The sequence below is a fragment of the Nannospalax galili genome, unplaced genomic scaffold (genome assembly GCF_000622305.1).
Source record: "Nannospalax galili isolate Female #2095 unplaced genomic scaffold, S.galili_v1.0 scaffold530, whole genome shotgun sequence".
Classification (NCBI taxonomy): Eukaryota; Metazoa; Chordata; class Mammalia; order Rodentia; family Spalacidae; genus Nannospalax; species Nannospalax galili.
In genome coordinates, this window is record NW_008328331.1 from 497,412 (window position 1) to 510,651 (window position 13,240).

General features: G+C 42.2%; 1 protein-coding gene across 1 annotated transcript in view; it reads right to left on the bottom strand.

The window, feature by feature from the left end:
• Specc1 (sperm antigen with calponin homology and coiled-coil domains 1) overlaps positions 1–13,240 on the bottom strand; it is a 330,607-nt gene that overhangs the window by 74,871 nt on the left and 242,496 nt on the right. The window contains exons 10-12 of the mRNA XM_008825314.3: positions 11,944–12,025; positions 7,904–8,057; positions 1,815–1,917 (exon numbers count right to left, since the gene is read on the bottom strand). Of these exons, the coding sequence (XP_008823536.1) occupies positions 1,815–1,917; positions 7,904–8,057; positions 11,944–12,025 (339 nt within the window). The remainder of the gene's footprint in view (positions 1–1,814; positions 1,918–7,903; positions 8,058–11,943; positions 12,026–13,240) is intronic.

Consider the following 13,240-nt stretch of genomic DNA (forward strand, 5'->3'; position numbering starts at 1 on the left):
GTAGGTAAGTGCACCTGTGTCGTGCAATGCCCATGGAGGTCAGAAGAGGCTGTTGGATCCCCTGGGACTGGAGTTATGGATAGTTGTTAGCTGTCATGTGGGTGTTGGGATTCGAACCCGGGTCTTCTGCAAAAACAACCAGTGTTCTTAACTGTTGAGCCATCTCTCCATCCCCAAGACAATTATTTTTTTAAAGACTTTACTTATTTTTATGTGTATGAATGTTTTGCCTGCATGTATGTAAGTAAGTGCATCATGTTGTATGCCTAGTACCTATGGAGGCCAGAAGAGAACTTGGATTCCTTGGAACTAGAGTTATAGGTGGGTGTTAGCCACCATGTGGGTGCTGGGAACTGAACCTAGATCCTCTGGAAGAGCAGAAAGTGCTCTTAACTGCTGAGCCATCTCTCCAGTCCTGACAAAATGACTTTTAAAGGGGGCAGGGGCTTGGCAAGTAGCTAAGTGGTAGAGTATATGCTTAGCATGCAGGAGGTTTTCTGCTCAAATAATAAAAATAAATAAATAAAAAGTAAATAAATAAGGACAAAAGACCAGATAAGGTACATCTCTACAGAAAGGCTGTCCAAATGACCAATTAGCATATGTTCAATCTCATAACCATACAAGAATGCCACTATGCTCAAATGATCATGAGTGGATGTTGCTGAGAATATACAGAAACAGAACTCCTATGAATTGCTGATGGGATATACAAAACACAATTCAGAAATATGCTTGACTGTCTCCTATATTTCAATACACGCATATAGTATGGCCCAACAATTCCAATCCTACATGCATATCCAGGAGAGATGAGAATTTTTTTTTTGAGACATGGTCTCCCTGTAGCTTCTGCTGGCCTGGAACTCCGTATGTAGACCAGGCTGGCCTTGAACACAGATATCCACCCACCTCTGCCTCCCAAGTGCTGGGATCAAAGGCATGTGCCATCATGCCCAGCTCCCAGAGATGAAAATATTAATAGAGTAGATAAATAATGATAAAACCATATGTTGCATTATCACATAGTAAGGAAAATAAATTACAGCTATAAAGGATAAATCTTGCTAATTCAATACTGTATGAAAAGTTAGATGCAAATGCTACATTGTTTTATTCCATTTATGTAAAATTCAAATACAAGCAATACATTCATGAATTTATACTTCTGTAGAAAGCATAAGGGAAAGAAAAGAGGTAGACCATTATCTTAGCAGCAAGGGCTAGAAGAAAGCGACATGAAAGGTTTGTAGGAACTGGCAATGCTAATTCTAGATGGATTTTCTCATTCTGGGTTTTCACTTCGTAATAATTAATCAAACTCTACATTTCATGTACTTTTCTCTCCATGTATATTTCATACTAAAAATTAAAAACCTGTGTCAGGTATTACTTCCTTGTCTGACCTTCACAGAAAATGGCATACTAGAAAAACAAAACTCTTAACCTAAATGAAAACAACTCAAAGTTACAGAAAAATTTTGCAAGCCAACTTCTGGGCCTTTATGTGAATTAGGAGAAAGTACCCTCTCCGGGAAGATGCTTTAGCAAAACTCTGTCCATGGGTGGAATGAACCAAAGAGTTCCCTTTGCACAGGAGATACAATTCTGTATCTATGGAGACAGGTTGTGGGGTGGAATGCAGACTGCCTTTCCATCCCACTTGCTTCCTCATGTGGAGGCAGAGAGCACAAAGATCTCCCAGGAAGTTGTATCTGAGAGAACAGAGATGACATGATATGCAAATTGGGCCATATATGGAACATGTCCTGGCACAGGCCCATAAACACCCAATTGGGAGCACTCTTCCTTACCGCATAACCTTCTGTCTTCTTCTGACACCACTTCAGTAGTGCATTACGCTTGGAGCCACCATATTCCCGGGCCAAGGCCGCCAAAGGGTCTCTTCTTTCGACACTGGTTACAAAGAAGGGCACACAGTTAAGGAGGATGATGGTTGTCGCTGGTTTTCTTTTGTAACAAGGTCTCATGTGGCCCAGGCTGACCTTGAACTCACTCTGCAGCCAAGGATGACCTTGAGCTCCTGATATTCCTGCTTCCATATCCCAAACGCTGGGATTAGAGACATGTACTACCACGTCTGGCAGGCTGATGACTTTTACAACCCCAAAATATGTAAGAAATAAGCAACTAGATTAGAAACAGTTGAAGTCTAAGTTTTTTTCATATAGACTAAAGAAACAACCAAATTAGACACTTAAAAATACATTTTATTAGCTGGGCGTAGTGGCACATGCCTTAAATCCCAGCACTTGTGAGGCAGAGGCAGGCGGATCTTTGTGAGTTCAAGGCCAGCCTGGTCTACATAGTGAGTTCCAGGCCAGCTGGGGCTACAGGGAGACCCTGTCTCAAAAAGACAAAAAAACAAACAACAACAACAACAATACATTTTATTACGCCTCAGGGTATGAAAGAAAACCTAAACTGTACTTCCTGACAACTTTAAATCTGGGGAGAATTTTGTTTTAAAACTCATCCATCTCAAGAGGCAGAGGCTGTCTGCTGTAGTTTGGATATGGAAGGCCCCCAAATGCTCATGGTTAAAGGCTTTGTCCCTACAGTAGCCCTAGTGGAAGTGGTAGGTAGAGCCTCTGAGAGCTAGGGCTTCATGGGAGGCCTCAGACCACAGAGGTGCCTTGAAGGAGACTGTAGGACTCCAAGACTCTCTTTTCCTTTTATTTTACTTCTTGGCTGCGATATGAGCATTTTGACAGGCTCCTGTCATGATGTGCTGCCTCACCAGAGGACCAAGGCAACTCAGCCAACAGATCATGGACGGCAACCTCCAAACCATGAGCCAAAACCAAACAAGCCTTTTCTTTGGATAGGTTAGTTATCTCAGGTCACAGTGATGGAAAACTGATTAATACAAGATCCCTCTGTCCATCCTTTGCTTCCCCATGTCCCATCACAAAGGCAGGCTTTCTGTAAAATTCCTTCTTTTATCTGACCAGATCCATGAAGAGACAGTATGACTACATTCAAGTCTTCAGACTGAAATTTTACCAGCCAGATCAATAGAGGAAGAAAAACCAAAGTCTAGCATCACAGCTAGAGCTCAGAGGAACTCTGTTCCAGGCCACTGTTCTTCTGGACCCACTCATCTGCTAGAAATTAATTTACTATACCCCTAAAATCACCCAAGCCCCCTATTCCTTTTCCCTTTGAAGAAGGTGTTTAGGTTTTAATTAGTTGATCTTTTCTTTGAATCTTATGCTTTGGGCATGGTTCCCATGTTAATGTCTGCACATAAAAATAACATGCAAAGTTTTGTTAATCTATTGCTCTTTTATTTCATAGACTAAAATTATGAAGCTTTTGGAGGGAAACTTTAAACGTCCTTATAGATTCCATCCAATATTTAATAAAACTTTTTTTAATGTATGTATGTGTATACATGTGCATACAAGTGCATATGTATATCTATGCATACATGTGTGGAGGCTAGAGGTTGATGTCAAGTGATTTCCTAATTATCTCTTTCCATTTACCTTTTTAAAAAATGATTTATTGCTGGGCATGGTGGTGCACGCCTGTAGTCCCAGCACTTGGGAGGCAGAGGCAGGCGGATATCTGTGAGTTCAAGGCCAGCCTGGTCTACATAGTGAGTGCCAGGACAGCTGGGGCTACAAGGAGACCCTGATTCAAAAAGACAAAATAAATAAATAAAAATGATTTATTTTATGTGCATGAGTTTTTGTCTGAATGTATGTGTACCATATGTATGCAGTTGCCTGTGGAGGCCAGAAGAAGGCAGCAGAACCCCTAAAGTGGAGTTACAGGCTGTTGTGAACAGCCATGTGGAGACTTGGAACCAAACCCAGGTCCTCTGTAAGAGGATAAAGTGCTCTTAACCACCAAGACATCTTTCCAGCCCTCCACCTTATCTGGTGAGACAAACTCTTAACTGAACCTAGTACTCATTGGCTGGTTAGACTGGCTGACCAGTGAGCTCTAAGAATCTACCTATGTCATGCCCCTTCCCCTTGTTCTCCACTCTAAAGTTGTAGACCTGATAGAGAACACTTGGCTTTTTTTTTTTTTTTTTTTTTTTTTTTTTTTTGTCTTTTTGAGGCAGGGTCTCCCTGTAGCCCCAGCTATCCTGGAACTCACTATGTAGACCAGGCTGGCCTCGAACTCACAGAGCTCTGCCTGCCTCTGCCTCCCGAGTGCTGGGATTAAAGGCATGCACCACTACGCCCAGCTACACTTGGCTTTTTTACTTGGGTGCTGGGGATCTGAACTCAGGTCCTCTTGCCTCTGTGGCAGATACTTTACCACATTTCAATGACTTCTTAAATAGAGGAATAGATAATTCTGTATCTAAGGAATATGAAAAATACATGTGAATATGTAATATATACATGGTAGGGATGTGGTAAAAAAGGTTTCAAGAAAAATACTTGAGGGGCTGGAGAGATGGCTCAGCAGTTAAGAACATTGGTTGTTCTTGCAGAAGACCCGGGTTCAAATCCCAGCACCCACATGGCAGCTAACAACTGTCCGTAACTCCAGTTCCAGAGGCTCCAACAGCCTCTTCTGTCCTCTGCGGGCATTGCACAACACAGGTGCACTTACCTACATGCAGGCAATACATGCATACACATAAAATAAAATAAAAAAATAATAAAATAAAATATATTTAAAAAGAAAAATACTTGAAACATGAATTAAAAACTTTCTTGTACAATTTGATGACTGCTTTTTCATGTACCTGAACAATATATAACATCAAGCCCCTGCCCCAAAATTTAATAATATAAGGTGAGAGTTTCTTTTTTAAATTTATTTTATGTGTATGAGTGGCATGTATGTACATGCACTATGTATGTACAATGCCTGCAGAAGCCAGAAGAAGATGTCAGATCCCCTGGAACTGTAGTTATAGACAGTTGTTAGCTGCCATGTGGGTGCTGAGAACCAAACCCAGGTCCTCTGCAAGAGCAGCCAGTGCTCTTAAGTGCTGAGCCATGTCTCTAGCCCTTCTTTTTTGAATCCAGACTGACCATGGACTCCAGATCTTCTTGCCTCACCTTTTTAAAGGCTAAAATTGCAGGTGTGCAGGACTATGCCTAGCTACAGACTGAAAATATCTAAAGTAGGTAATTCCTGGGCTGGCAAGATGGCTTAGCAGGTAAAGGTACTTGCTGCTAAGTCCAATGATGTGAGTCAAATTCCTGAAACTACATGGTGGAAGTTATCTTGACCTCCACATGCTCAAGGTGGCATGTGCACACACATGTGTACATACACGTGTACATGCACACACCTCAAATAAATAAATAATAGAAAAGAGAATTTCCATTCTGTCATAGGTTAATTTCAATGACATGAATGTAAAACAAAAATTTAATCTCCTAGAATAAGCAGGATAATATATAATATCTACAACTTTAAATTAAGCCCTTAAAATACATGACTTCATCTATTTGGGTCCCAAATACAGGCTAAAGACAAAGATAAAAGATCTGAACTTATTCAGATTCACAAATCTTTTCATATGACACATACTGATAATTATGTGTTATAAAGCTCTTTCTCCTAAAGTAGCCAGTTTTGCATATTCACCTTCTTACCCATGCATAAGTTTCTTCTAGGTGATCTAGACACAAGGCAAGGGGCTGAGAAGAATATCAAAATGTACAAAATATTTACTACCCACTATATGACAGCAAGTTATTCACACTATAAAGCAGTACATGTATTAAATACTCAAATGAGTGTAAGACACCAAAGTTGAATGGAGTGAAGGGCTGGGCTGTTGTCACAGGTGAGTTGGAGACAGCTAAACTGCAGCAGGGCCAGAAGGCCTGGATGACTGTCACCAGGGCTTCTGAGAGGTCTGCAATAAGACACTCAGAGGACTAGCAACAGGAAGAAGCAGGGAAGACCCAGGGGAGAGAAGCAGCTGAAATAAGTTTGGTAGGACCTTTGTGCCAGGGCACTGACAGGGAGGAGGTGGCAGAGGCATGGGTGCAAAGATGGGCCTCACTGTTGTCTCCCTCCTACCACATCCTTCACATCTTTGCTAAAGTCCCTTTAAACACTAATCTCAAAAGTGTCTCTCTAATCCTCCTTCTGTGCCACTGTGTTCTCATTAATCTCCCTTAAAGAGCAGGTCTGATCTTAATCACTACTCAAAAACAAAAACACAATCCCACAGACTTAGTGGTTCCCCACTGATTTACCAAAATAAGTATGAAGCTTTTTCTTGGCAATGCAGACTATTTGAAACAGGGCTCCAACCTGCCTTGCCAGCTGTAATACCTTAGCCATCTACCCATATTGACTGGGAACCTGCTGTATATTTGGTAGGGCCTTGTTGAGGCCCAGGGTTCATTCAGTTCCATAACACTCATCCAGATGCATTTACAACTCTTGACAGAAACTCCACTTCTTTCTAGATTTCCTGACAACTTGCAACCCATAACAACCCCTTAAGCACTTTGCTTAAACTTTAAAGATTTAAGGCCAGGTGTGGTGGTGCATGCCTTTAATCTCCGCACTTGGGAGGCAGAGGCAGGTGGATCTCTGTTAGTTCAAGGCCACCCTGGTCTGCACAGTGAGTTCCAGGCCAGCTGGAGCTACAGGGAGAACCTGTCTTAAAAAAAAGATACACACATACACACACAAAAAAAAACTCTTTAAAGATTCCAGGTGTTGTGGCACACGCCTTTAATCCCAGCACTTGGGAAGCAGAGGCAGGTGGATCTCTGTGAGTTTGAGGACAGCCTGGTCTACATAGTGAGTTCCAGGACGGCTGGGGCTGCTACAAGGAGACCCTGTATCAAAAAGACAAAATAAAAAAGCTTTAAGCCAAAACTGTTAAATAACAAACTATATATTAACAGAACACTAAAAGACATGTGAAAAAAATCCCTAGACAAATTAAGTTTCATGTAATATGCTTAACACAGAAATATTACAATAAAAAAGATTTATTTAGTGTGTATGTGTGTGTGCTTGCATGTATGCATGTGCACCATGTATGTGCAGTTGTTCATGGAGGCCAGGAGAGGGAATTAGATTCCCCTGGAACTTGAGTTACAGGCAGTTGTGAGCCACCTGATGTGAGTGCTGGGAACCCAGCCTGGGTCCTCTGGCAGAGCAGCCACCGCTCTTAACTGCTGAGTCATCTCCTCAGTTCCACTTTGCTTAAACTCGAAAAATCACTTTTGCTGGGCATGGTGGCATATGTCTTTAATCGCAGAACTCTGGAGGCAGAGGCAGGCAGATCTCAGTGAGATCAAGGCCAGCCTGGTCTACACAATGAGTTCCAGGCTAGTTGGGGCCTCAGGGAGACTCTGTCTTAAAAAAAATTTTTTTAAACATTTTTAAACTTTATTACTGATGACAGGGGGCACCAGTGTGCATGTGGAAGTCAGACAACAGCATTGGTTGGTTCTTTCCTTCCACCTTTACATGAGGTCTTGGGATTAAACTCAGGTCATCAGGTTTGCATGGCCAGTACCTTTACTCTTTGAGCCATCTCCAGGCCCCTGTTTAAACTTAAAAACAAATTTATTTTTACTTTCAGGTTTTTTTTTTTCTTTTTTTTTTGAGACAGTCCTATGTAGGTCTGGCTGGCCTGGAACAGATTATGCAGACCAGGTTGATCTGGAACTCACAGAGATCCAACTGCCTCAGCCTCCTGAGTGCTGAGATTAAAGGTGTGTGCAGGGGGGAGGGGGTTAATTTAGTATAGCCATTCATTTGATTTTTCCCCAAATCATTATGTAGTGTCTTCTTTTTAGACTTGTTGAAGGTAAATTTAGTATCGTGATCTTGTCATTCAGGAGGTACTTAAAGCAAAATGACTATGGGTGAACCAGAAGGAAGAGGAAGATGCTTATCTAATTTCTTTTACTTTAAAATGCAGTACCTGAGTTTGCTTGGTTTCAGACCCCCGGTGGATGCACTCAGAAGTCTGGTGCCCCCAAAGCCCAGGGAGGAGGGTCTGCTCAGGGACTCCAGTGAGGGGCTCTTTCGGAGGTAAGGGTCCGGTTTCATGTCCTCAGCTCGTCCCTTCAGAAGATCTGTGCGAATAACAAAATTATTGCTTACTCCCAAAAAGACGTTTGACTGGTTATCATACTTCTACCTCAGGTACAAACATATCTATATGGGTATGTGATATACACATATACATACATACATACATACACACACACACACACACACACACACACACTTTTGGGCCTTCCTGGAGTAATAAAAATGCAAATAGGGACATGGTGTTTTCTATAAATCTCCAGACAGGACTACTACATGATCTATAAAACCTAGTGCCAGAGGCTGAAGAGATGGCTCAGTGATTCAGAGTGCTTGCTGCACAGTCATGAGGACCAGAATTCAGATCCCAGAATGCCAGGTGTCCTGCCCACATTGAAAGGCCCAGTTCTTGATGAGGACTGAGACAAAAGGATCACTGGTGCTTGCTGGCTTCCAGTCTAACTGAGAAAATGTGAACCCCAGATTCAGGGAACCTTCCTCAAAGGATTACGTGAAGAGTGATAGAAGGGAATAAATAGTTGATGCCCTCTTTGGGCCTCCACACGTGTTCACAGACTCATGTGTGCATACACACATGGGCGTGCGCATGTACATACACACACAAATAAATAAATAAAAATAAATCCTAAGCCAGGCATCATGGTACACACCTTTAATCCTAGCACTCAGGGGGCAGAGGTGGGCAGATCTCTGACTTCAAGGCCAGCCTGGTTTACATAGTGAGTTCCAGGTCAGCTGGGGCTACAGGGAGACCCTGACTCAAAAAGACCAAAAAACCCCCAAAAAAACCTGGTGCCAAAGCAGCCCTTTGTTCAAAAATTATTAGGCAGTTATCAGAGTATTAAGTAAAGTATGGGCCCTTTGAAGAGACAACTACTCAGTTACAATACCCACAGCACCAGTCCTGACCCTAGCTAGTATATCTTGTGCTGTGGATATCAAACAAAGTAAGCAGATAGGAAAATGTCTCATGTGACTGTTAGGTCACAAACAGCAGCAGACAAACAGCTGGGCACCAAGAATAATAGCCCATAGAAAAAAAGTTGTTCTAATTGCAGCTTTAGTTCATTAAAAAGTAAGCAAAAAATCCCTCTTTTTAAGACTCCTTTCAGCTGTGAACACAGGTACTAAAATGGGCTGAATTCTGCAGAGATTTCATAAAGGATCAAAAAAGCAAAGCACAGAAGAGAATTTTTAAGACTGGCTTATAATGATGGAGGAATCTGTGGCTAAGAGAATAGGGTGATCCTTCAAAGCTACAGGACAGCCTGGACCAGGCTGGGACCACCTCCTGTTACCCACAAACAGTCATAGAAGAAAACAATACTTCAACTAATAGCCACCAATTATGGGCAGTGAAGTTGAGAGTGAAGCCAATTAGGTCTAAAGAGCAGAGAAAAATAGTGTTTACATCACTAAAGAGAACAACAAAAACAGCACATTAATCTGCAGTTAGGGATGACCTCAATGTTGACAAGCAGTTGCTGGAAATGGCTAGAAGCAAACAATTTTCACCAAGCAGACCTTTCTTTACTACAGTAAACAAAATCATCAGGGAGGCAGGTGCCTGAGTAAGGGAGAGAAGGACTGTGAATGGGCTATTTACTCCACAGCAAGTCGTCTCAACTTTGGTATTTATCTTGTCAACCAAAAGAATGGTTTCTTTAGGTAATTAGGAAACTTTGAAGTTGGTAGGACAGAAGACACAAAAACTATGATCACCCACTGAATTCAGTGAGATGGTACATCTTATGTTGTGTAGCTTTTAGCACAATTAAAAAAATCCACCTAGCATTATTTTACACAAAATAATGAAGGTATGCTATTGTGTAATGTAGTGATGCACAGAATTTATATCAGGCAGGTTTTTCACTCTTCTGTTTCAGCCTCTGCCCTCCATTTCTGGAAAGAGGTACTCAAACTTGACTGCCTATGACTTTAAGTTGCAGCCATGCTCAGTTACCAAACCCCGGGGCCCTTAAGAATGACATTAACTCTACTCTGCCTGTGCTCTGTGAATGACACAGCAAAGACAGATGAGAATGTATCTCTTTCTGTCTCTCTATTTTTCATTTACAAGTATGTGTGTGTGCCTGCATGAGTTTATGTGTATCAAGTGGTTGCAGGTACCCATAGAGGCCAGAGGGAATCAGATTCCTGGAAATGCAGTTACAGGCAGTTGAGAGCTATCTGATACGGTAGTGGGAACCGACTCCATGTCTTCTAAGAGCAGCGTGTGCTCTTAACCACTGAGCCATAACATCACTTTACATTATGCTGTATGAAATGTTTAAGGCCCACTGCCGAGACCTACTGCTCACACACAAAAAGATTCCTTTCAAAACCTTACTGCCCAAGACCAAAAAGATGGCTCAGTGGGCAAAGGTGCTGCCACACAAACCTGAGTTCGACCCCTGGAACCATGGGATGGAAGGAGAGAACCAACTCCACAGAGTTGTTTTCTGACCTCTACATATGTTCTGTGGCAGGTGAATACACAACTGTGTGTGCGTGCAGACAAAGTAATAAAATTTAAAATGACAACAATGGGGGCTGGAGAGATGGCTCAGCAGTTAAAGACACTGGCTGTACTTGCAGAAGACCTGGGTTCAAATCCCAGCACCCACATGGCAGCTAAGAACTGTCTGTAACTCCAATTCCAGGGGATCTGATGCCCTCTTCTGTCCTCCGAGGGCATTGCATGACACGGGTGCACTTTACACATGTAGGCAATACATGCATACACATAAAATAAAAATAATAAATAAAATATTTTAAAAAATAACAATGACCAAAAAAAAATTCTCACTGCTCACTGAAAGTGCAGCTGGGCACTCAAGAGCTCTGATGGAGATGTAGAAGAGTAATGTCCTTTTCTTAACATTAGTTTCATGCCTACTGACACAACAGCCATTCAACATCCCATAAATCAAGGAGTAAGTTCAACTCTGAAGTGCTTTTCTCTAAGCAAATATTTCACAAGCTATAGTTGCAATAGACAATGATTACTCCTATGGATTCTGGCAGAGTAAACTCGAAGCCTTCTGGAAGGATCAGCACTGTGCATACCATTAGGAACATGGTGGTTTGACGGAAGAAGCCAAAAGAGCAAGAAGTCATCCCTCCCTCATGGATGACTCTGAAGGAACCGAGACTTCTTTATGGAAACCAGGGCAGATGAGGGTGAGGCAACCACTGCCATCTCAGGAGGCACATTAATGGTGGTGAGCTGCTGCTTACCTGGGGCCTTTACAAGAACAGTGTATATTCTTAACCTCTGAGTCATCTCTCCAGCCCCAGAGTTGTTTCTACTTCTGAGGTGAGGAAACCAAAGGACGACAAAGCCAAAGCTGAATAGGAAGTGGCAGTGTCAAGACTCAGGGCCAAGCAGGGCCCCTCCCACCCCCCTTTTTACTATTTCTTTGCACCATCACAATAGGAGGCCCAGCAGCAATGACCTATAAGACCTCCACCTCATTGCCAGGATTTGAATTCAAAAAAAGAATACAGTGCAACAATAAGGACACAGACAGCGATACCTTAACAACAGTGTGTGCTAAGGACTGTGGAATCGATGGACAAATGCAAAACCAGACAAGGTTTCTCTGCACAAAGTAGGTATTTTTTTTTAAAGGATAGAAGCTATTTCCTTAAGATTCAGTTTATTGAAAAAAAAATAAAATAAAACCCCAGCCAAGTTTGGCATCTCTTGAGTCCACAGTCTGAGGAGGGCAGTTGGCAGGAGACATTTCTTCTCCCATAGGCTGTGCTGGATCAAATGGACACAATGTGTACCATAAGAGTTGAAAGCAGCTGAAATTTACTTATTACTTTTTCTAAATTTAAGTCCATGCAAAAAGCCCACCCCACAAAAGCAGGCCACAAATACTTGTGTTTTAAGTGATTTACCTGAGAGGGGAAGGTCTGGAAGATCCAGGTGCTGAGCCATCCTTTTGCTGGTTGGCCGCATGCTGCTGTAAGTCCCATGTCTCTATCAAAACAAAGGGCACATCAACATAATGAACCTGTGACATTAGGAGCAGGAGAACATAAGTGTGTGCTGCTTCTTAAGCACAGGGAGCTTTTAAAATAACTTATGCATTCAAATAGCTAATGTAATTGATATAGGCCTTAGAGGAAACAAGGAGGTTAAACAGTGAAAAGATAACTCCCAGTGCCAGTCTATCATGTGATGGTTTAAATAAGAATGTCCCCCATAGGCTCCATGTATTTGGACATTTTGTTTCCAGTTGGCAAGCTGCTTTGGGATTTTAGGAGGTGTGGCCTTGCTGGATGGAGTGAGTCACTAGAGGTAGGCTTTGGGAGTTCTTAAGCCTTGCCAGATTTCCAGTCACTCTCTGCTTCCCTGTGCCTGCATGGAGATGTGATTGTTTGGCTTTCTGCTCTGCCACTATACCTCCCCCGCCACTATGGACTAGAATCTCTCTGGAATCATAAACCAAGTAAATTCTTCCTTCTATGAGTTGCCTTGGTCATGGTGTTTTATTACAGCAACAGAAAAGTAGCTAATACACACATATTTAATTTTCCCAGAGGCAATTATTATTAATCAACTTTATGAGTATCCTTTCTGTAATATTTTATACATGTTCAAGGATGTGTAAAAAAAGTTTTTTTTGTTTTTTTTTTTGTTAGGAGCAGCAACATGCCCTGCACTGGGAGGCAGAGACAGGAGGATTCAGGGGGAGGAGAGGGGGAGGGGCTTGCTAATCAGCCAGTCTAGCAATTCTGCCATCTCCAAGGTCTCCAAGTTCATTGGTGGAGGATCATGAGGAAGACAATTGATGACAACTTTTGTCCTCCATATGTGCAAGCAAAGACATGCACACTTGCACACACATGCATTTACCACATGTGCATATAACACACACAAAGAAAAAAATGCCTTTTTTGGTCTTTTTGAGACAGTGCTCCGGAGTGCTGGGATTAAAGGTGTGCACCACCACACCCGGCAAAAATGCCTTTTTAAAAGTATTTTATTAATGCCGGGTATGGTGGTGCACGCCTTTAATCCCAGCACTCTGGAGGCAGAGGCAGGCGGATCTTTGTGAGTTCGAGGCCAGCGTGGTCTACATAGTGAGTTCCAAGACAGCTGGGGCTACAGGGAGACCATGTCTATAAATATATATTTTAAGAATATATATGGCCGGGTGTGGTGGCACATGCCTTTAATCCCAGCACTTGG